At 38.7% G+C, this 17095-nt stretch overlaps 1 protein-coding gene across 1 annotated transcript in view; it reads left to right on the forward strand.

Moving 5' to 3' along the window:
• The window catches only part of ATF6 (activating transcription factor 6), a 207380-nt gene that overhangs the window by 65958 nt on the left and 124327 nt on the right, over positions 1-17095 (forward strand). Inside the window, exons 11-13 of the mRNA XM_025892064.2 lie at positions 7071-7202; positions 12864-12977; positions 14276-14375. Coding sequence (XP_025747849.2) covers positions 7071-7202; positions 12864-12977; positions 14276-14375 — 346 coding nt within the window. The remainder of the gene's footprint in view (positions 1-7070; positions 7203-12863; positions 12978-14275; positions 14376-17095) is intronic.

The raw sequence follows: 17095 nt of genomic DNA on the forward strand, positions 1-17095 counted from the left end.
GGAGGCTCAAGAGAAAGTCTCCTCAAGTGAGGAGTCTCAGAGCCACACCTTGCACCCAGATCTCTTGACTCCAAATTTTGTGCTCTTGCCACCATCCTGCATTAAAGCTGGAAGAACTCCATGCTCTTTTCAGCTTCAAGTGATTTCAGATTTTCATGGATGGTTCTCCGATCAACAGCAGCAGCATGTGGGTTTCTTTGGGAGATGAAAACCAGTAGGATTCTTACGTGCTGAGATGGCTTGAATTTAAAATTGATCTGCTTGTACGTACTGTAAGAAAGCAGGTTTGCAAAGGGTAGAATGGATTTGGAACTGTATTGTTTTTTGTTCAGCCACTTGGTATGAAAATTGGTTATCTGAGATCATTTCTTTTTTTTTTTTTTAAAGGTTTATTTATTTATTTATTTGAGAGAGAGAATGAGATAGAGAGAGAGAACAGGAGAGGGGGGAGGGTCAGAGGGAGAAGCAGACTCCCCGCCGAGCAGGGAGCCCGATGCGGGACTCGATCCCGGGACTCCAGGATCACGGCCTGAGCCGAAGGCAGTCGCTTAACCGACTGAGCCACCCAGGCGCCCCTGAGATCATTTCTTAACAATTAAGTGGCTTCACAGATAATCTAAAACAGTTGTTGGCTTTTAGAATTTTTGTAAATGAAAAAGTAAGGTAACAATTATTATAGTACTTTTTCCAGACTTTTGGGGAAATTGAAATTATTTGTGTTTTTATCAGTCTGTGCTTTCAGGCCTGTTGGCCCGTGACATGAGCAAGGTTTACTGGTGTAATGATTATTTTGTGGCTTAAAACTCTTGTCACTCTTGTGGAATAACATGTTTCTGATCACAGAGAGGTGGGGACTTTCATTTCCTTAATATTTATTAGTTTATTTAAAAATACAGAATAGAACCTAATTTAAGCTAATCATGAAAAGAGTTTGATTAGACTGTTTTATTAATGTTGTGAACTATAAATAGTCATTGCCCTTACTACACTCACCCTTCCTGTGACTCTGAGCCATCTCTTTGTATTATTAGAAATCTAATTCTTCCAGACGAACCATGAGAGACGATGGACTCTGAAAAACAAACTGAGGGTTCTGGGGGGGGGGGGGGGGTGGGAGGATGAGTTAGCCTGGTGATGGGTATTAAAGAGGGCACATTCTGCATGGAGCACTGGGTGTTATGCACAAACAGTGAATCATGGAACACTACATCAAAAATTAATGATGTAACATGGCGATTAACATAACAATAAAAATTTAAAAAAAAGAAATCTAATTCTTCCAAAATTAACATAAATGGTCATGCCAAGAATCTAAAAGTTCACATCCACAATTTTCCCCTCCTCTTTCGTACATTTGGCTACTGTCAGATTCCTTGTTAATATTTGTGGTGTCACACTTGGACCTAAGACAGTCTTGAATTCTGGCAGTGAAATAAAGCTCTTTCATGTCTTTCAAATATTAATAAAAACAGGGGAAATATAATTCTGCAGTTACTCAAATGGTTAAAATTAGTTTCTGTAGATCATTTCATAGGGTTTAAGCATTTATAGTTTTTTTGAGCTGAGTTGGACAGTCGGTTTGTCTGTAATTTAGCTTAAGAGAAATTTCATTTTAAGACTTAAAAAAATCTGCAAGGAATGGAGGCCAAATGGACAACAACAACCAAAAACAAATAAGTGAAAAACTTTAACAGATTCTTTTCAAAAATTTTTTTTAAGATTTTTTTATTTATTACTTATTTGATAGAGACAGCGAGAGAGGGAACATAAGCAGGGGTAGTGGGAGAGGGAGAAGCAGACTTCCCACGACGGAGCAGGGAGCCCAATATGGGGCTTGATCCCAGGACCCTGGGATCATGACCTGAGCCGAAGGCAGACATTTAATGACTGAGCCACCCAGGCGCCCCTCTTTTCAAAATTTACTGTATTTTTCAAAATACATTCTGGGCCAATGAGTAGATGATAAAGTTGAGGTAATAAAGGGTAGAAGTTACTAGAGTAGCTAAGGCTAAGGTTAAATTGCCATTACACTGTGATAGTCATTACCTGTGTGGGCAGCAGTGAAAAATAGTGATCACTTAGGAGCCAAACCAGTCAACATCAAAAATGATTTCCGGCAAGTGCGGCTGCCGAGTGACTGTAGTGCATCTCAGCTACAGATGGAATAAACTAAACTGATGGTTGAACTCAGGGCATTTGCTTGGAACAGCCATAAATCGTGAATTGAAATGCCTGTCTTCATAGTCGTATTAACATCATCAAAAGAACAATGATCAGTAGAAAGGCTCTTTTAAAACTTCAAGTATTAATAATGCTGAACAGATTTACTTTATAAATCATGCATAAACCATACAGATGTCCACTTTTGATTATACCTTTCCACATACCTCCTGTCTGACCCCCCCGCCCCCCCACCGTCCTTCCCCCCTAGGTTGTCCACTTCTGTTGGATTCACTGTGAAAAATGTGTAATTTTTAGGGAATGAGATAGGAAAGATGTGTAAAACAAGATTACTTAAAATGGTAGTTCTCAGACATTTGAGTGTGTCAGAGTCACCTAGATGGCTAGTTAAAACAGAGAGTTGTTGGGCATCATTCCTAGAGTTCCTGGGTGAGTACGAATGGGGTGGGGCCTGAGAATTTGCATTTCTAACCAGCTGTCAGGTGATGCTAATGCTGCTGGTCCAAGTACCACACTTTGAGAATCACCGTGAGAGGAAGGTGCTTTCTGAACAAGAGTGTTAATTGCTAGTTGACGGTGGAATTCAAGGAAACACAGTGAAGTTACTTGCTGAAACCACAGGAGCACTTTGGCCTGGCAGTTATCAAGGGAGCCTCCTTTTAAGAAGCTTATTTACACCCCTTAGCCAGGACATAGGAAAGCAGGGGAACTGTTCTAGTAATCTGTTGTTTTTCAAGTAGTCGAGATAACGAGGAGATCATTGTAATACCAGTTTTTAAAAGAAGGAATGTAGATTCCCCCATTTGACCAGGGAATTTAACAATCATAGGGAAGATCCGATACAGAGAGGGATATGAGAGGGGCGACTGGCTGGCTCAGTCAGTAGAGCACGTGACTCTGGATCTTGGGGTTGTAAGTTTGAGCCCCATGTTGGGTGTAGAGATTTTTTATAAAATGAAATCTTTAAAAATAATAAGAAAGGGATATGTTACTGAGAGCCAAAATTAAAACAGGAAAAAAACATGCTTGGTTTGTTTTTTGTTACTTGATTAAATTTCTAGGCTTAGTGATACTGTGGCAGGCAAGGCCATCCATAATCTAGCCTTGCATTATCGTTCTGGTCCCCTTTCTCTTCTCTCTCTGAAATGATCCCCTTCTCGCTATGTCCACCCACACACCCTCTCCTGCTTTACTTGGAATTCTCTGAGCAAAACATGCTCTCTTATACCTATGTGCTTTTTTTCATATACTATTCCATCTGTATGGAATGCCTTCCCTCACTCCCTCTTCTTTTTCCACCTGTTTGTTTACTGCTTTTCATTTAAGATAACTTTGTGATCCTCTTAGTAGAGATCAGGTGCTTTAGCCGTATGCTTCCGTAGCATTCATCATTAACTTTATGATGACATTAATCACTCTATTATCTTTTATCTGTATCAACACCCCCCACACATATACTGTAATTTGATTTTTCCTTTTTTTAAATCTTTTTTTTAACATGCTTTTTATTTATTTATTTATTTATTTATTTTTAAGAGGGAGAGGGAGTGAGAGAATCCCAAGCAGGCTCTATGCCCAGCAATTTGGGGCTTGATCCCACAGCCCTGAGATCATGACCTGAGCCAAAATCAAGAGTCAGATGCTCCGTAGACTGAGCCACCCAGGCACCCCTACCTTTTTTTAATCTTTGAGTCTTTAGCATTATATATGGTTCCAGGAACATAAGAGGTATTTTAATGCATGTTGAATAATCAGTCCTTCTGAAAAATGTCAACATAATGCAGTAATGGAGTTCCAGTCTTAGGTCCAAATCTCTGCTTCTTTAACTACTTAGAGCATGACCTTGGGCAAGTTGTTTAAACTCTTTGAGCCTCAACTTGTACTAAGTATTCATTCTCTAATACATAGTAGGTGCTCAAATGGCAGTTACTGTTTTACTATATTTGCATCTTAGGCTATTTAACAGTCTTGCAATATCTATATGGTCAAGATGGGAAATTTTGGACTATGTGATATAATTAATTCAGAAGTGGTGAAACTTACATTTTTGTAAGGCTTTCTCTAGGGGCATCCTCCATGGCTCGATTTCGTTGTCCTGAGCTTTTCAATATTTTAACAACAGCTCAGCTGAGGATGTTGATGGCATGGTGTTCCTTACTTAGAAGGAGAATTTCTTTTGCTAATTAGGATCCTAGAAGTTCTTGACTGATTGGTAGACAAAGTGATATTTTTGAAGGAATTGATGTAAATTATTCAGCTGGGATCAAAACGTTCAATTATATAAATTCAAATTGGAAGTGGGAGAGGAATGGAAAAGAAGGTAATGGGTCAAAATCAGTGTGTGAGGGGAGTTGGGATTTTGATTAAACCAGGCCCAATATAAATAACGTGTGATGTAACTGCCAACAAAGCCTGTGTGATATTAGACTGCATCAGAGGGAGAGTAGTAGCTAGAACGTGGGAAGGAATTAATCTATTCCATCCTGGCTCGTCATCCTGCCTGAGAAGTACCGTAGCCCATTCTGGACACCACTTCTGAGAGGCATATTGATAGGAGGGAGGCCAGATAGACTGAAGACTGAGACTGTGCTTCAGAGAAGAACGTGTGGAAAAAACCATAGCCTTGAGAAAGCAAGCCTGCGGGGTCGGGGGAGGAGGTGTATTAGATATCTTTGGACATTGGAAGGAGGCTTGCTTAGACTTCGTCTGAACAGCTGCAAAGCCCAGAACTAGAACCAAAGGGTGGAAGTTATAAAGAAGCACATTTCTAGTTAAAACAAGGGGAGACACTGTTCATAGGGTGGTGGAGCCCCTCTTAGTCATTGGAGGGGTTGAGGGAGTACTTGTACCAACGGGGATGTTATTACATGGGTGTGTCACTAATATAGTGTAGGTGTTGGATTAACAGAGATTCTGTAAACCAAGGAGAAAGTTCTTAACTTTGTTTTGTTTACACTATACATTCCTAAGTAGAATGTTTAGCACCATACCTGAAAGATTTAGAAGTACAACCTTTTTCAGAGAAGTAAGTTGCAAAAAGAAAAAAAATTCTGCAGTTATCATCACACTCTCTGTTTGTCTTCCCTACAAAGTTATTATCTACAGCTTTTCCCCTATTTTCTTAAATACGCACCAAGCTAAGTTTTCCTAAGTTTGGCTAGAGACTCCACTAGGCCTTTTCCCTTATTTGCAGCAGGGTTCGTGTTGTGTATGATCACTCAAACATTGTGTCTGAAAGATAGAGTGGTAACAGAATGTATCCTCAGTTGTAGCAAAATGAAATGTCCCACAAGGCTGGTGATTTGGTGGTACACCTTTGAAGCTTTACAGGATGTCTTAAGTGCTACAGCGTACTGTGTATGGACCACCAGACAGCAATGATTCTTGTGGGGGAAAGAACCGAGGAGAATGGGAAATAAACTAAGAGATTAGAAGATGATTCTAGAGAGATGTACCTGCTTCCTGTTTTCCCTAACACTGCTTTCCCCAGATGTGGAGACAAACTGCCCTACTCTGAGGAACTCCTTTCCTCTTAGAACCATAGGACTCTTAAATGTGACCTGCTTTCATTAGCCTCTCTTTCGTCTACCTCTTCATCCCTCTCAGTGGAATCCGGTGTCCCTTTTGTGTTTCCCTAAGGCAATTCCCTTTGGGTTTAATTTCAAGATTAGAACTAGTGTAAATTGTGTGCGTGGCATTATAAAATAAAGCATACACACACAAAATACCTTATTGGTGAGCCAAATTTCTAAGCCCATGATTAGTGAGTTAAAAGTGTTAAATAACTATTGCAGTATTTGCTTTATATGTGTGTGTATGTATATATATTTGTTTGCCGCAAATACTTAGGCCCACCATGAGGACACATATCGATAAATGAAGGTATGGGGGAAGATGGGGAGAAAGAAGGAAATAGGAAACTTTTACATGTAAATAAAAAGAAGTATTTTTTAAAATAATTTTTTGTGGGGTGGCTGGGTGGCTCAGTCAGTTAAGCATCTGACTTGATTTCGGCTCAGGTCATGATTTCAGGGTCATGAGATGGGAGCCCCACATTGGGCTCTGTGCTCAGTGGGGAGTCTGCTTAAGATTTTCTCTCTCCCTCTGCCCCTCCCCCTGCTTGCATGCACGTGTATGTGCACACGCTCTCTCAAATAAATAGATAAATCTTTGAAAAAAAATAATTTTTTATCTGTATTTGATCGCCTGCCTTCTGGGATTGTGAAAGGTTAATGCATTTGGCTGTCCATAAGGAGAAAAGTTCACTTTCATTTGAAGTGTTCCCTCATTGAAAACATCAGTTTGCAGCATCCAAGAGGACTTCTTATTTCAGTTATTATCTGAATTTAAAATTTGTTTATATGTATGTTGTATTTATTTCTACTTTATATACATACATAACATAGTAATTGTAGAGTTTTTAAAGCATATAGAATACTGATGTTGTATTTTTTTTTTTTTTAAGATTTTATTTATTTATTTGAGAGAGAGCACGAGCAGGGGCAAGGGTCGGGGGAGAGGGAGAAGCAGACTCCTTGCTGAGCAGAGAGCCAGATGTGGGGCTTGCTTCCAGGACCCTGAGATCATGACCTGAGCCAAAGGCAGACGCTAAACCAACTGAGCCATCCAGGGGCTCCTGTCTAAGCAGTTTAAAAATGAGGTACTTTTAGACTTAACAAAAATTATCCTCAAAATTGTTTTTCATATGTACAGGATGCCAGATGAGGGATTTGACCACAGCCAATGTGCTATTTTGTTTTCTGTCCCTAGTGTTCATGCCGTGTGCATGAACCTATGAAGGAATTTGGGTTTGCTTTAGAGCTAATGTAGTATGCATATGTGTGACATATTTTTATTTCAATTATTGTTTCACTTTTTAAAATTTTCAGCATGTTGGAACAGGATTCCAGGAGAAAGAATCCTAGTGTGAACCCTGCAAATCAAAGGAGGCATCTTCTAGAATTTTCTGCTAAAGAGGTAGAAGATACATCAGATGGTATCATCCAGAAAAACAGCTACAGGTTAGAAGATGGCATGTCTCTGTCAAAATGATGTAATGAAACTGCTGTGGGGAATTATATAGTACAACTTTACATCTAAATTGTGAATGTGCAGTTTTAATTTGTAGAACAAACAAGTTTTGAGGCCCTTAGTAAATTTTACTGTTAAGATCAGTTCTAAGAATAAATTTCCTTTTGAAACCTTTCCCAATTTTGGAATTCTTAGAGAGATGTGACCTTAAAATCTCAGTTTGTATGTACTGAGATACATATGGAGGCACATACAATATACATACATTATATTATACATAATGTTTTTAATATAGTTTTTATCTGTCATATGGTTACATGTATATAGTGTATGTAATAGTATCATCTTTGGATGAATATGATCTGGTGGAGTGATATGGGTGAACCTCTGTGCAGTCATTTGATCAGATTGTTTATACTTACTGTGATCTTTGTTGGACCTCCCTCCCTTGTTATGGTTTATCATTCTCCTGGTAAATTTCTATATAGCTTGCCCATAGTAAAAGACCTAAAATTTTTTGAAAAGACAAGGTCTGTATTATGTAAACTAGAAGAAGGCTGTAGTGGACATTTTCAGAGCTGTATACTTTTTGATATACATTTCCCTGTGATAATTTGGAATTTTTATTAGAACCAAGTGGAGTGAGGTCCTTGACTAACAAAGCAAAGGGAGGTCACAGTGTGGTAACAATGTATTGCACAATATAGTGCTTGAGAATCATTAAAGATTTGTTTACTTGTAACTCTGTAAGGTTCTACAGGCCAAGGGCCATTAGGGGAATCTTTTTTTTTTTTTTTTACTGTGACAGCCATATCACTGAATGAAATTATTACCCTAGTCCGGTGGGCTTGTCTCCATTTAGCCTTCCTGGAAAAAATATGCTAGTATTCATTATTTTAGGAATCTACAGTGGGTAAAGTACTATGTTAAGTGTGGCGGAGGATCCAGAGAATTATATGGCAGTAAGTGTAATGTGTACAATGTGATGCATGCCATAATATTGGAAACTATAATAATATATATGACATTTCTTGCTTTTTTTTTTTTTTACGTGCCAAAATTAGCCATACTTCTGAATACTGATCTTAGTGCTCACTTAATGGTGTCTTTGAATATTGCTAGAGTTAAATTGTGTCTTTCATTTTACTACATCATTTGTCCAAGTTTGCCCTACATGTTCTGCATGTAATTTTGAGTTCTGTTGTCCACATGAGATCCATCAAACCTTACATTTTCATTTGAGAGTCTTTGGATTTATGAGAGTTGAGAATGTGCCTTTTGGGTACATATTGCTGGTTGTTAAAAAGTAGAACTAATTATTGATTATATACTTGAAATTACAGTTCAGATAACCTTTACAAGAATATTACTTATTTTGTACTAACCTCAGTAAATAGACGCCTTCACCCATTTGTCTGTGGGAGAGTAAGGTAACATGGAAAGCACAGTGTTCTGACCATCGTAGTTCAACCTAGATGTTTGAATGACCTTCAGGCTGTAATTTATCAGCTTCCAAAGTAGTGTATGAAATGCAAACTGTTCCCCGTACCCCACCCCAGAGTCACCATTGCCTGTGCTGTGTTACTGGTATTGGTAAAACATGGAAAAGATTATAGATTCTTGGCTGCATGTAAATCTCTTGAAATATCTAAGATTATTATTGAGCAGCTTGAGAGATGCAAGTAGGTATCAGTCCATCAACTTGATATTCTTGCTTTTATCATTATAAATACTGAATAAAAGATACCAAGTGTGCAGCATTTGAAAGCAGCAAATACAAATGCGTTTTGAACTGCATTTTAGTTTGTTTATTTATACACAGCCATGACACTTTGTTTATTTTTTAATGCAGCTTACCTTTTATTATGTTTCATTTTTTAGGAGAACTATGAGAACTGGTTCAAATAAAAAAGGAGTAGATTGTAATCCCATAATTTATAACATTGTATTCTCTTAGCATTTAGTAATTAAATGCATATATGTTTTCGGTTTTAGAAATGTGTAGTTTATAATAAGATGACCGTATAATTTGTCAACCAAACTGGGATACTTTTAAGAATGGAAGGTAGTGCTAAGTAATAATTACATCAGGACATCAGGCATAAATCCAGGACTGTCTTGGATAAATGGGAAGGAATGGTTCCCTTACATAGAAGGCATCAGCCAGAACCTGTCTTTATTCCAGGGATTCTCATTAACTCTACCTCCCTAGCACTGCCCTTTACTTTAGTTATTTATTTGCTGAAATGGTGTCTATTGATATGAAATAGTTTGCAAGCAGTTTAGGACTCCGACCATCTCAGGATTAGTGTGGATCTGATTGTCTCCAGATTGCATGTTGGCTTAGATTCTCCCTTTTCTTTTCCCTTCAGCTCCACCCGGTTCCTTTCCTGGTATTTCTCCTATCAGATTTTTTTTTCTTTTCCAAAGAATATTTTTGGCTGATAGAACAAAGCCAGTTAGCACAAATGTGCAGAAGTCATTATACTAGAGTGTATCATGTGGAAATAAAGTTATAGATCAAAAATACATCTTCAGAAGTAATTTTAGATTCCTCTGATGGATAGTAGCATTTATATTTTTGTAAGTATGAAGGCCTGATTTTTTAAACTAAGGCACATGTGACAGATCTTTAGTTTTTGTTGTTTTTGTTTTTGTTTTTTTTAAGTATAGCAAACAGCCTCCCCTTGTAGGCATTCAGAATTTACCCAATACAAGGGAGAGATTTTTTTTTTTTCTTTTCTCTCAACACTTAATTTTAGGGTGATTTCTGTGCAGTTACTACCTGTGCACCACCATCTCTGTGTTATTCCAAACGATTTAACTCTCAGAGGCAGAGGAGGAGACATGGAGAATGTTCTGGTGCAACCTGCAGGGAAGAATGATGTGTATATCCTCAGCTGTTGCTTTTTCCCCATGGTGTGTGGCAGACAGAGAAGTCTGTAACTTTTCTCTTAAAGTTGGTTTTTCAGTCTCCCAAAATTATTTTTGTCAAGGAGGCCAGTTATTTCAGTGTTGACAGATTCAGTGGAAACTTCTGTCTTTATCTTCATCTTTCCTCAGCATCTGGCTGTGTGGATCCCTCCTTCCTTGAAACATTCTCCTTTGTGTTGCTACATTTTTCAGTTTCGGTCTTTTTTCACGGGCCTCTGATTCAGTCATCTTTCTGGGCTCCTCCTTTATCCAAATCTCGTCGTCTGGAGCTGTGGACTTTCTGGTTTTCTTTTTGCTTGTGTGACTCCTCCGTAATTTAGCACACAGTCCCTATCTCTATATCCTGACAACTCCCAGATTTACGTTTCCCACCCAGACTTCCCTTCTGAGTCTCCAGGCTGCTCTACCCCAGTAGTTTTCTTGATGTTTCTTTTTTTTTTTTTTTTTAACATTTCAAACCTAACACATGCATGGCGGAACTCTCGTGCCTTTTTGCATTCATCCTCCAGCCTCTTCTCCACAACAGTCTTCCTTGTCCTGTTGCTTAGCCAGAAACCCTGATTCCTCCCTTTCAACAAGTACCATCGATATTCTTCCTAAAAAGTATCTTGCACTGGTTCATGCTCTCCATCTTCACTGCCAGCACCTTAGTCCTGCTGTCTTCGTCTCTTGCCTGGATTATAGCTCTCTCCTGACTGGTCTCCCAGCTTCCCCTGTGGCCTCCATTGGATCCATTTTTGGTACAATGGCAAGGTGCAGGCATACACTGAAATATATCAGTACTCTCCTTAAGTAATGCCTTATCATAATCTGGTCTCTCCTTTTTTTTTTTTTTTTTTTTTTTAAAAATTTTATTTCTTCATTTGAGAGAGACAGAGAGGATGAGCAGGCAGAAGGGCAGAGGGAAAGGGAGCGGGGAAGCAGACTCCCCATTGAGCAGGGAACTGACATGGGGCTCCATTCCAGGACCCTGAGGTCATGACCTGAGCTGAAGTCAGATGTTTAACCAACTGAGCCACCCAGGCGCCCCCTGGTTTCTGTCTTTCTAACCTTGTCTTGTGCTTCCCTCACTTGCTCACAACTCTTCAGCTGGTGAGTGGTGGTCTTTAAGTTCCTGAAGACCACCGTCTCCCCACCTGCATCTGTCCGGAACACTCTTTCCCAAGTTTCTGTAGTACTGGCTTCTTCTCATCCTTTAGACCTCGACTTAAATACCATCTCCTCACACCATTTTATCTAGAGACTGCCATTGGTTTTCTATTACTAGTTAGATTCTTTCTTTTTTTTTTTTTTTTAAAGATTTATTTATTTGAAAGAGAGAGAGAATGAGAGAGAGAGAGAGAGAGAGAGCACATGACGGGGGGAGGGTCAGAGGGATAAGCAGACTCCCCGCTGAGCAGGGAGCCCGATGTGGGACTCAATCCCGGGACTCCAGGATCATGACCTGAGCCGAAGGCAGTCGCTTAACCAACTGAGACACCCAGGCGCCCTAGATTCTTTCTTAATTTGGATTTATTTTATGTGTTTGTTCTCATATTTCGTCCGTCTTCCCCCTGAAGATTTTTGAGGATAGAAACTTCGTTTTTCTTGCTCCCCATTGGATTCCTAGCATTGTACCTGGCACGCAGTTGGTATTGGTTGAATGAATTAATGAAAACTGTGAATTTAGTCATGTCTGATTTTGTGTTTACATTTTTTCTTCTTGGGTTTTAGCTAAATATCTAGTTTTCTAAATCTAGAGCATTGAATATAAAGAAATTCAGGACAGATCTAAGATTTTTTAATGAGAAAGGTTAAAATAGCAGCCTGAAGAGACTAAATAGCAGTAATGCCACCAGCTCCACTTCTGATTTTCAGCCTAGGTTCTGCTCCCTCCATCACACCATGGATATGAATTCAGTGTGACGGTTAGGAAAGTATGTATTTTGAAGCTAATGGAGTAACTGGTTAATATTACTTTGGTGTTTTATTAGTGACTTGGCTTCTTCCATGATTCTAAAATTTATATTCAACTTTTTTTTTAATTTAAAAAAAGTGATTCCATTTATTTTTTTATTTTTTTTGAGTTCCCTGTACCTTTATTTTTTTAATAATTTTTTTATTGTTATGTTAATCACCATACATTACATCATTAGTTTTTGATGTAGTGTTCTATGATTCATATATTCAGCTTTTCAACACTTTTCACTTCTCTCTCACCAAGTGTTTTATGCTTCTCCTTACCCCTGCCACACACAGTTTTAAGGAAACTTCAGTTTTGTTATCGCAGAATTGTGAATGACCACAAAACTCTAGTCTGTTCACATAATAATACTGTCTTTCCTATCAGTCAGTGGGTCCTTCCCCCAAATCCTCCCATTAACTGCGTCACCTCTGTTCCAGCAGCACTGTCTAGGCCTCAAGCTCACGGAAGACACGGACCACGTGTTAGCATCGTTTCCTTGGTTTTGGGCACATAGTAATTGCTCAGTAAATGGTGGCTAGATAAATGTGAATTTCCATGACAATCTGCAGAAAATTGGAAGGTGACATTTGTGCTACATGGTCTGTGTCTATACTTCCCTCTTTTTCTATTGCATTTGCTTCTCTCTTGCGGTATATCCCATTTACTATATTTTTATTTCCCTAAAAAGTTAATACTAGTAATGATTTTCTTGTAGCAAACTGCTAAGGAATTTAAGACAAAAGAAGACAGATTTTGTGCATATATTTTTCAGATATGACCATTCTGTTTCAAATGACAAGGCCCTCATGGTGCTAAGTGAAGAACCATTACTCTATATTCCTCCACCTCCTTGTCAGCCCCTGATTAACACCACAGAATCTCTCAGGTGAGTGTTGTAGATTGTACAAATATCGGAGTGGGTTCTTGGGTTTAGCTTTGGAACCTAGAAAACTATTTGTTCAGATTAGTTAAGTGACTGAGAGAAGCTCTGATTATTTGTCGGATGATCATAGGCATATCAGTTGTTGTCCAGTTTCCCCACCAACCTGATGAAGATGGTGATGGGTCTCTTTTGCATGATAGTATTGGGGTTGCATACTTAAATATGCCTTATTTGAAAACTACAGAATGAGACTAATAGAAAAATTCAGGATGTTAGATTTGAGAAGTGGTAACATTCGTAGCAGAAGGTGCCCTTTTTCTTCAAGTTAGGAGATAACAATTTGAAGAGAAGTGATTCTGGAGATATTTTCCCGTTAGGGCACACCTTACCTTTCCTTATCTACTTTTCCCTTGGATATTTTCCTGTGATTTTGGATTCTATTCTTGAACTTCAAAAATTGCTTCAGTTTTTTAAAGTAGTAATCAACTCTAGTTAAGTAAGCATGGTCTGACATCTTCACAACTGCCGTAAAAAGTAAGCACAATAAATGGAACCTACATTTGAACTAGTTCTTTTTTTCATTTGCAATGTTGGAAATTTTGGTTATAGTGCATTGTTTATTTCTTTCCTTTTTTTTTTTTCTGAGTAGTTGAGTTCATTCTTTTCCTTCTCCCAAAAGAGCATGATTTTCAGAGGCTTTAATGCATCCATTTGCCAGTAGGATCCTGTAATTTACTAAATGCTCTTCATTGTCTGCAGTGTTTGTGTGTATGTAGCCCAAGAGCAGAAACAGGAAATACTCTTGTGAAAAAAACCTTTGCATTCAGTTTTTATATTTGGAAGGTATTTAGTTATGGTTTTTTAAAATTTTTATTTATTTATTTATTTTTTAAAGATTTTATTTATTTGACAGAGATAGAGCACAAGCAGGCAGAAAGGCAGGCAGAGAGAAAGGGAGAAGCAGGCTCTCCGCTGAGCAGGGAGCCCGATGTGGCTCTCGATCCCAGGACCCGGGGATCATGACCTGAGCCGAAGGCAGCCGCTCAACCAACTGAGACACCCAGGCGCCCCCCCCTTTTTTTAAATCTGAACTCATGATTGAAGAGGCTACTATATAAAAATGCATGTTGTATTAAAAATAACATTAGTATCTTAGCTTTTTCAAATCAAAAAGGAATATTGAATCATCAGGCACTAGGGATGCTATTTGGAACTTACAGAATGTCATTAAATTCATTTTTAACCAAAGGTGAGACATTTATTTCTCTGAAGTATGCTTAATTAACTAAGCTGTTTTATAGGTTAAATCATGAACTTCGAGGATGGGTTCACAGGCATGAAGTGGAAAGGACCAAGTCAAGAAGAATGACGAATAATCAGCAGAAAACCCGTATTCTTCAGGTTTGTTTCTGCTTGTCTTTGAACAATGGTTGACTTATTGGTTGGCCATCTTCCCTCAGATGGTTTGCTTTCGTCCATGAAAAACTTGGGACACTTGAACTTCAGTCACTTCCCACTGCCTTTTCTGCTGCTCCGGTGCAGCCGTCGCTGCTGCTGAAGCCCTCGTCCCAGGTGTTAGAGCACCAGTAGTTCTTGCTTGGGCCTGGTGCTCCTTCCTGCTCTCTCCTCCAGCTTCACTTTCAAGCCAGGGGTTCCTGGGCATGGACATCTGTGTCAAGTGATTTTGGCACAAATGGTGTGGTACATGGTACTGTTTATCTCCTCTGTTCTTAGAGCTTTTCAGAAAGAAGGTTTTGAAACATAGGACAGCTTGGGAATGGAGGCACATCTTTGTGGAGAGCATTTTTGAACTTAGACATGTGGGTCTGGCTATAGGTTAATGACAACTCTAATTTAGAACCTATTTAGCTGGGCTTCCATCTTTTTTTTTTTTTTTTTTAGGATTTTATTTTTAAGTAATCTCTACACCCAGTGTGGGGCTCGAATTTAGAACCCTGAGATCAAAGAGTCACATGCTCTACCTACTGAGCCAACCTGGCGCCCCAGTTGGGCTTCCATTTTAATGTTTACCACAAAGCACCGTTTGTAGTCATTCCATCATCCATCAGATATTCATTATTACTTTTGAAGCACTTAGACTAGCAACTGGCATATTCTAAGCTCCCAACAAACATTACCTGTGGTAGTAATAATGAGTCAGGTATGGTTCTAAATCCTGGGAATATAGTAGTGAGTGCAATAAAATCCCTGCCTTCATGGAACTTACATTCTGGTGGGATAGATAAGCAATAAACAAGTAAAGTGAAAGACAAATACCATATGATCTCCCTTATATGTGGAATCAATTTAAAAAATACAACTAAAACAAAAACTGAACTCTTGATGCAGAGGAACAGATACAGAGGCCGGGGGGTAGGGGGTTGTGTGAAATAGGCAGAGAGGGTCAAAAGGTACAAATTTCTAGTTATAAAATAAGTAGGTTATAAGGCTATAATACATAGCATGGTGACTATAGTTAATAATACTGTATTTGTATATTTGGAACTTAGTAAAAGAGTCTATCTTTAAAGTTCTCATCACAAAGGAAAAAATTAAATAAATAAATATTTAAATATACTCAAAACTAGAGATAAGTTCTCTAAAGAAAAAGTGGAGTTGGAGATTAGACGTTAAATTTAGAGATGAGTGGCTATTTTAGATTGAATAGCCATTCTAGAGAAGGCTTCTCTAAAGAGCACTTGAGTAAGGTATTGTCAAGGTAATTAATGCTAGGTGTTGTAAAAACTGGCTTCAAAATCTCAGTAGCTTAATGGAATAAAAATTTATTTCTCACCTACACAAGTCTGATATAGCTCTCTAGGATGGCTTTCCTTTACGCTGTGACTAAGGAATCCAGGTTCTTTCCACTTTGTGGCCCCAACAACTTGAAATTCTTTGCTTCTAGCTTTGGATGTTGGGGAAGAGAGAGCTTGGAAGATTGTGCAGAACGTTTTAGGGATCCAGCCTGAACTTTAGCCCATGTTCAGTTGACTAAAACTCTGTGACTTTTCATGGTCTCTCTTGCAGTATAGGTTAGGCAAATGTAGTCTTCCGTATGCTCAGGAAGAAAACAGTTTGGTGAGAACATGGCTTTTGTAATAGCAAAAAATGAAGGAGTGAATGTGTAAAGATCCAAGGTGTAAAGATCCAAGGGAAAATCTGGAGAAAAAGGGGAGCAGCAAATATGAAGACTCAGGAGGAAACGTCTGCATAATTGAGAAACATCAAGAAGTTGTATAAGGCTGGACTGCAATGTCTAAGGGTAGAATAGTAGACGACGATATGAGGGAGGCAGCAGAGGCTAATTCGTATCCAGCCTCATAGGCTATGGTGGGAAGCATTGAGAGGTTTGAGCAGGGGAGTGACTTGATTTCCCCCCAAGATTTTCTCTTTCTTTTCAGCAAATTGACTGTAATGTGACTAGGCGTAGTTTTCTTTTTTTTAAAATTTAGATTCAGTTAATTAACATAAAGTGTTTTATTAGTTTCAGAGGTAGAGGTCAGTGATTCATCAGTTGTATGTAATACCCAGTGCTTGTTAACATCACGTGCCCTCCTTAATGTCCATCACTCAGTTACCCCATCTCCTTACCCCCCCTCCCCTCCAGCAACCCTCAGTTTGTTTCCTACGCTTTAAGAGTCTCTTACAGTCTGTCTCCTTCTCTCTGATTTCATCTTGTTTTATTTTTCTGTCTTCCCCATCCTCTGTTTTGTTTCTTAATTTCCACATATGAGTGAGATCATATGATAATTGTCTTTCTCTGATTGACCTGTTTCGCTTAGCATAAAACCTTCTGGTTCCATCCACGTCGTTGCAAATGGCAGATTCCGTTTTTGATGGCTGAGTAGTAGTCCATTGTATATATACACCACATCTTTTTCTTATTTTTTTGATTTTATTTTACTATGTTATGTTAATCACCATACATTACATCATTAGTTTTTGATGTAGTGTTCCATGATTCATTATTTGCGTATAGCACCCAGTGCTCCATTCAATACGTGCCCTCTTTAATATCCATCACCAGGCTAACCCATCTCCCCACCCTCCTCCCCTCTAGAACCCTCAGTTTGTTTCTCAGAGTCCATGGTCTCTCATGGTTCGTCTCCCCCTCCGATTCC

The sequence above is a fragment of the Callorhinus ursinus genome, unplaced genomic scaffold (assembly GCF_003265705.2).
Source record: "Callorhinus ursinus isolate GAN/ISIS: 27379988/994484 unplaced genomic scaffold, GSC_fseal_2.0 scaffold54, whole genome shotgun sequence".
Taxonomy (NCBI): Eukaryota; Metazoa; Chordata; class Mammalia; order Carnivora; family Otariidae; genus Callorhinus; species Callorhinus ursinus.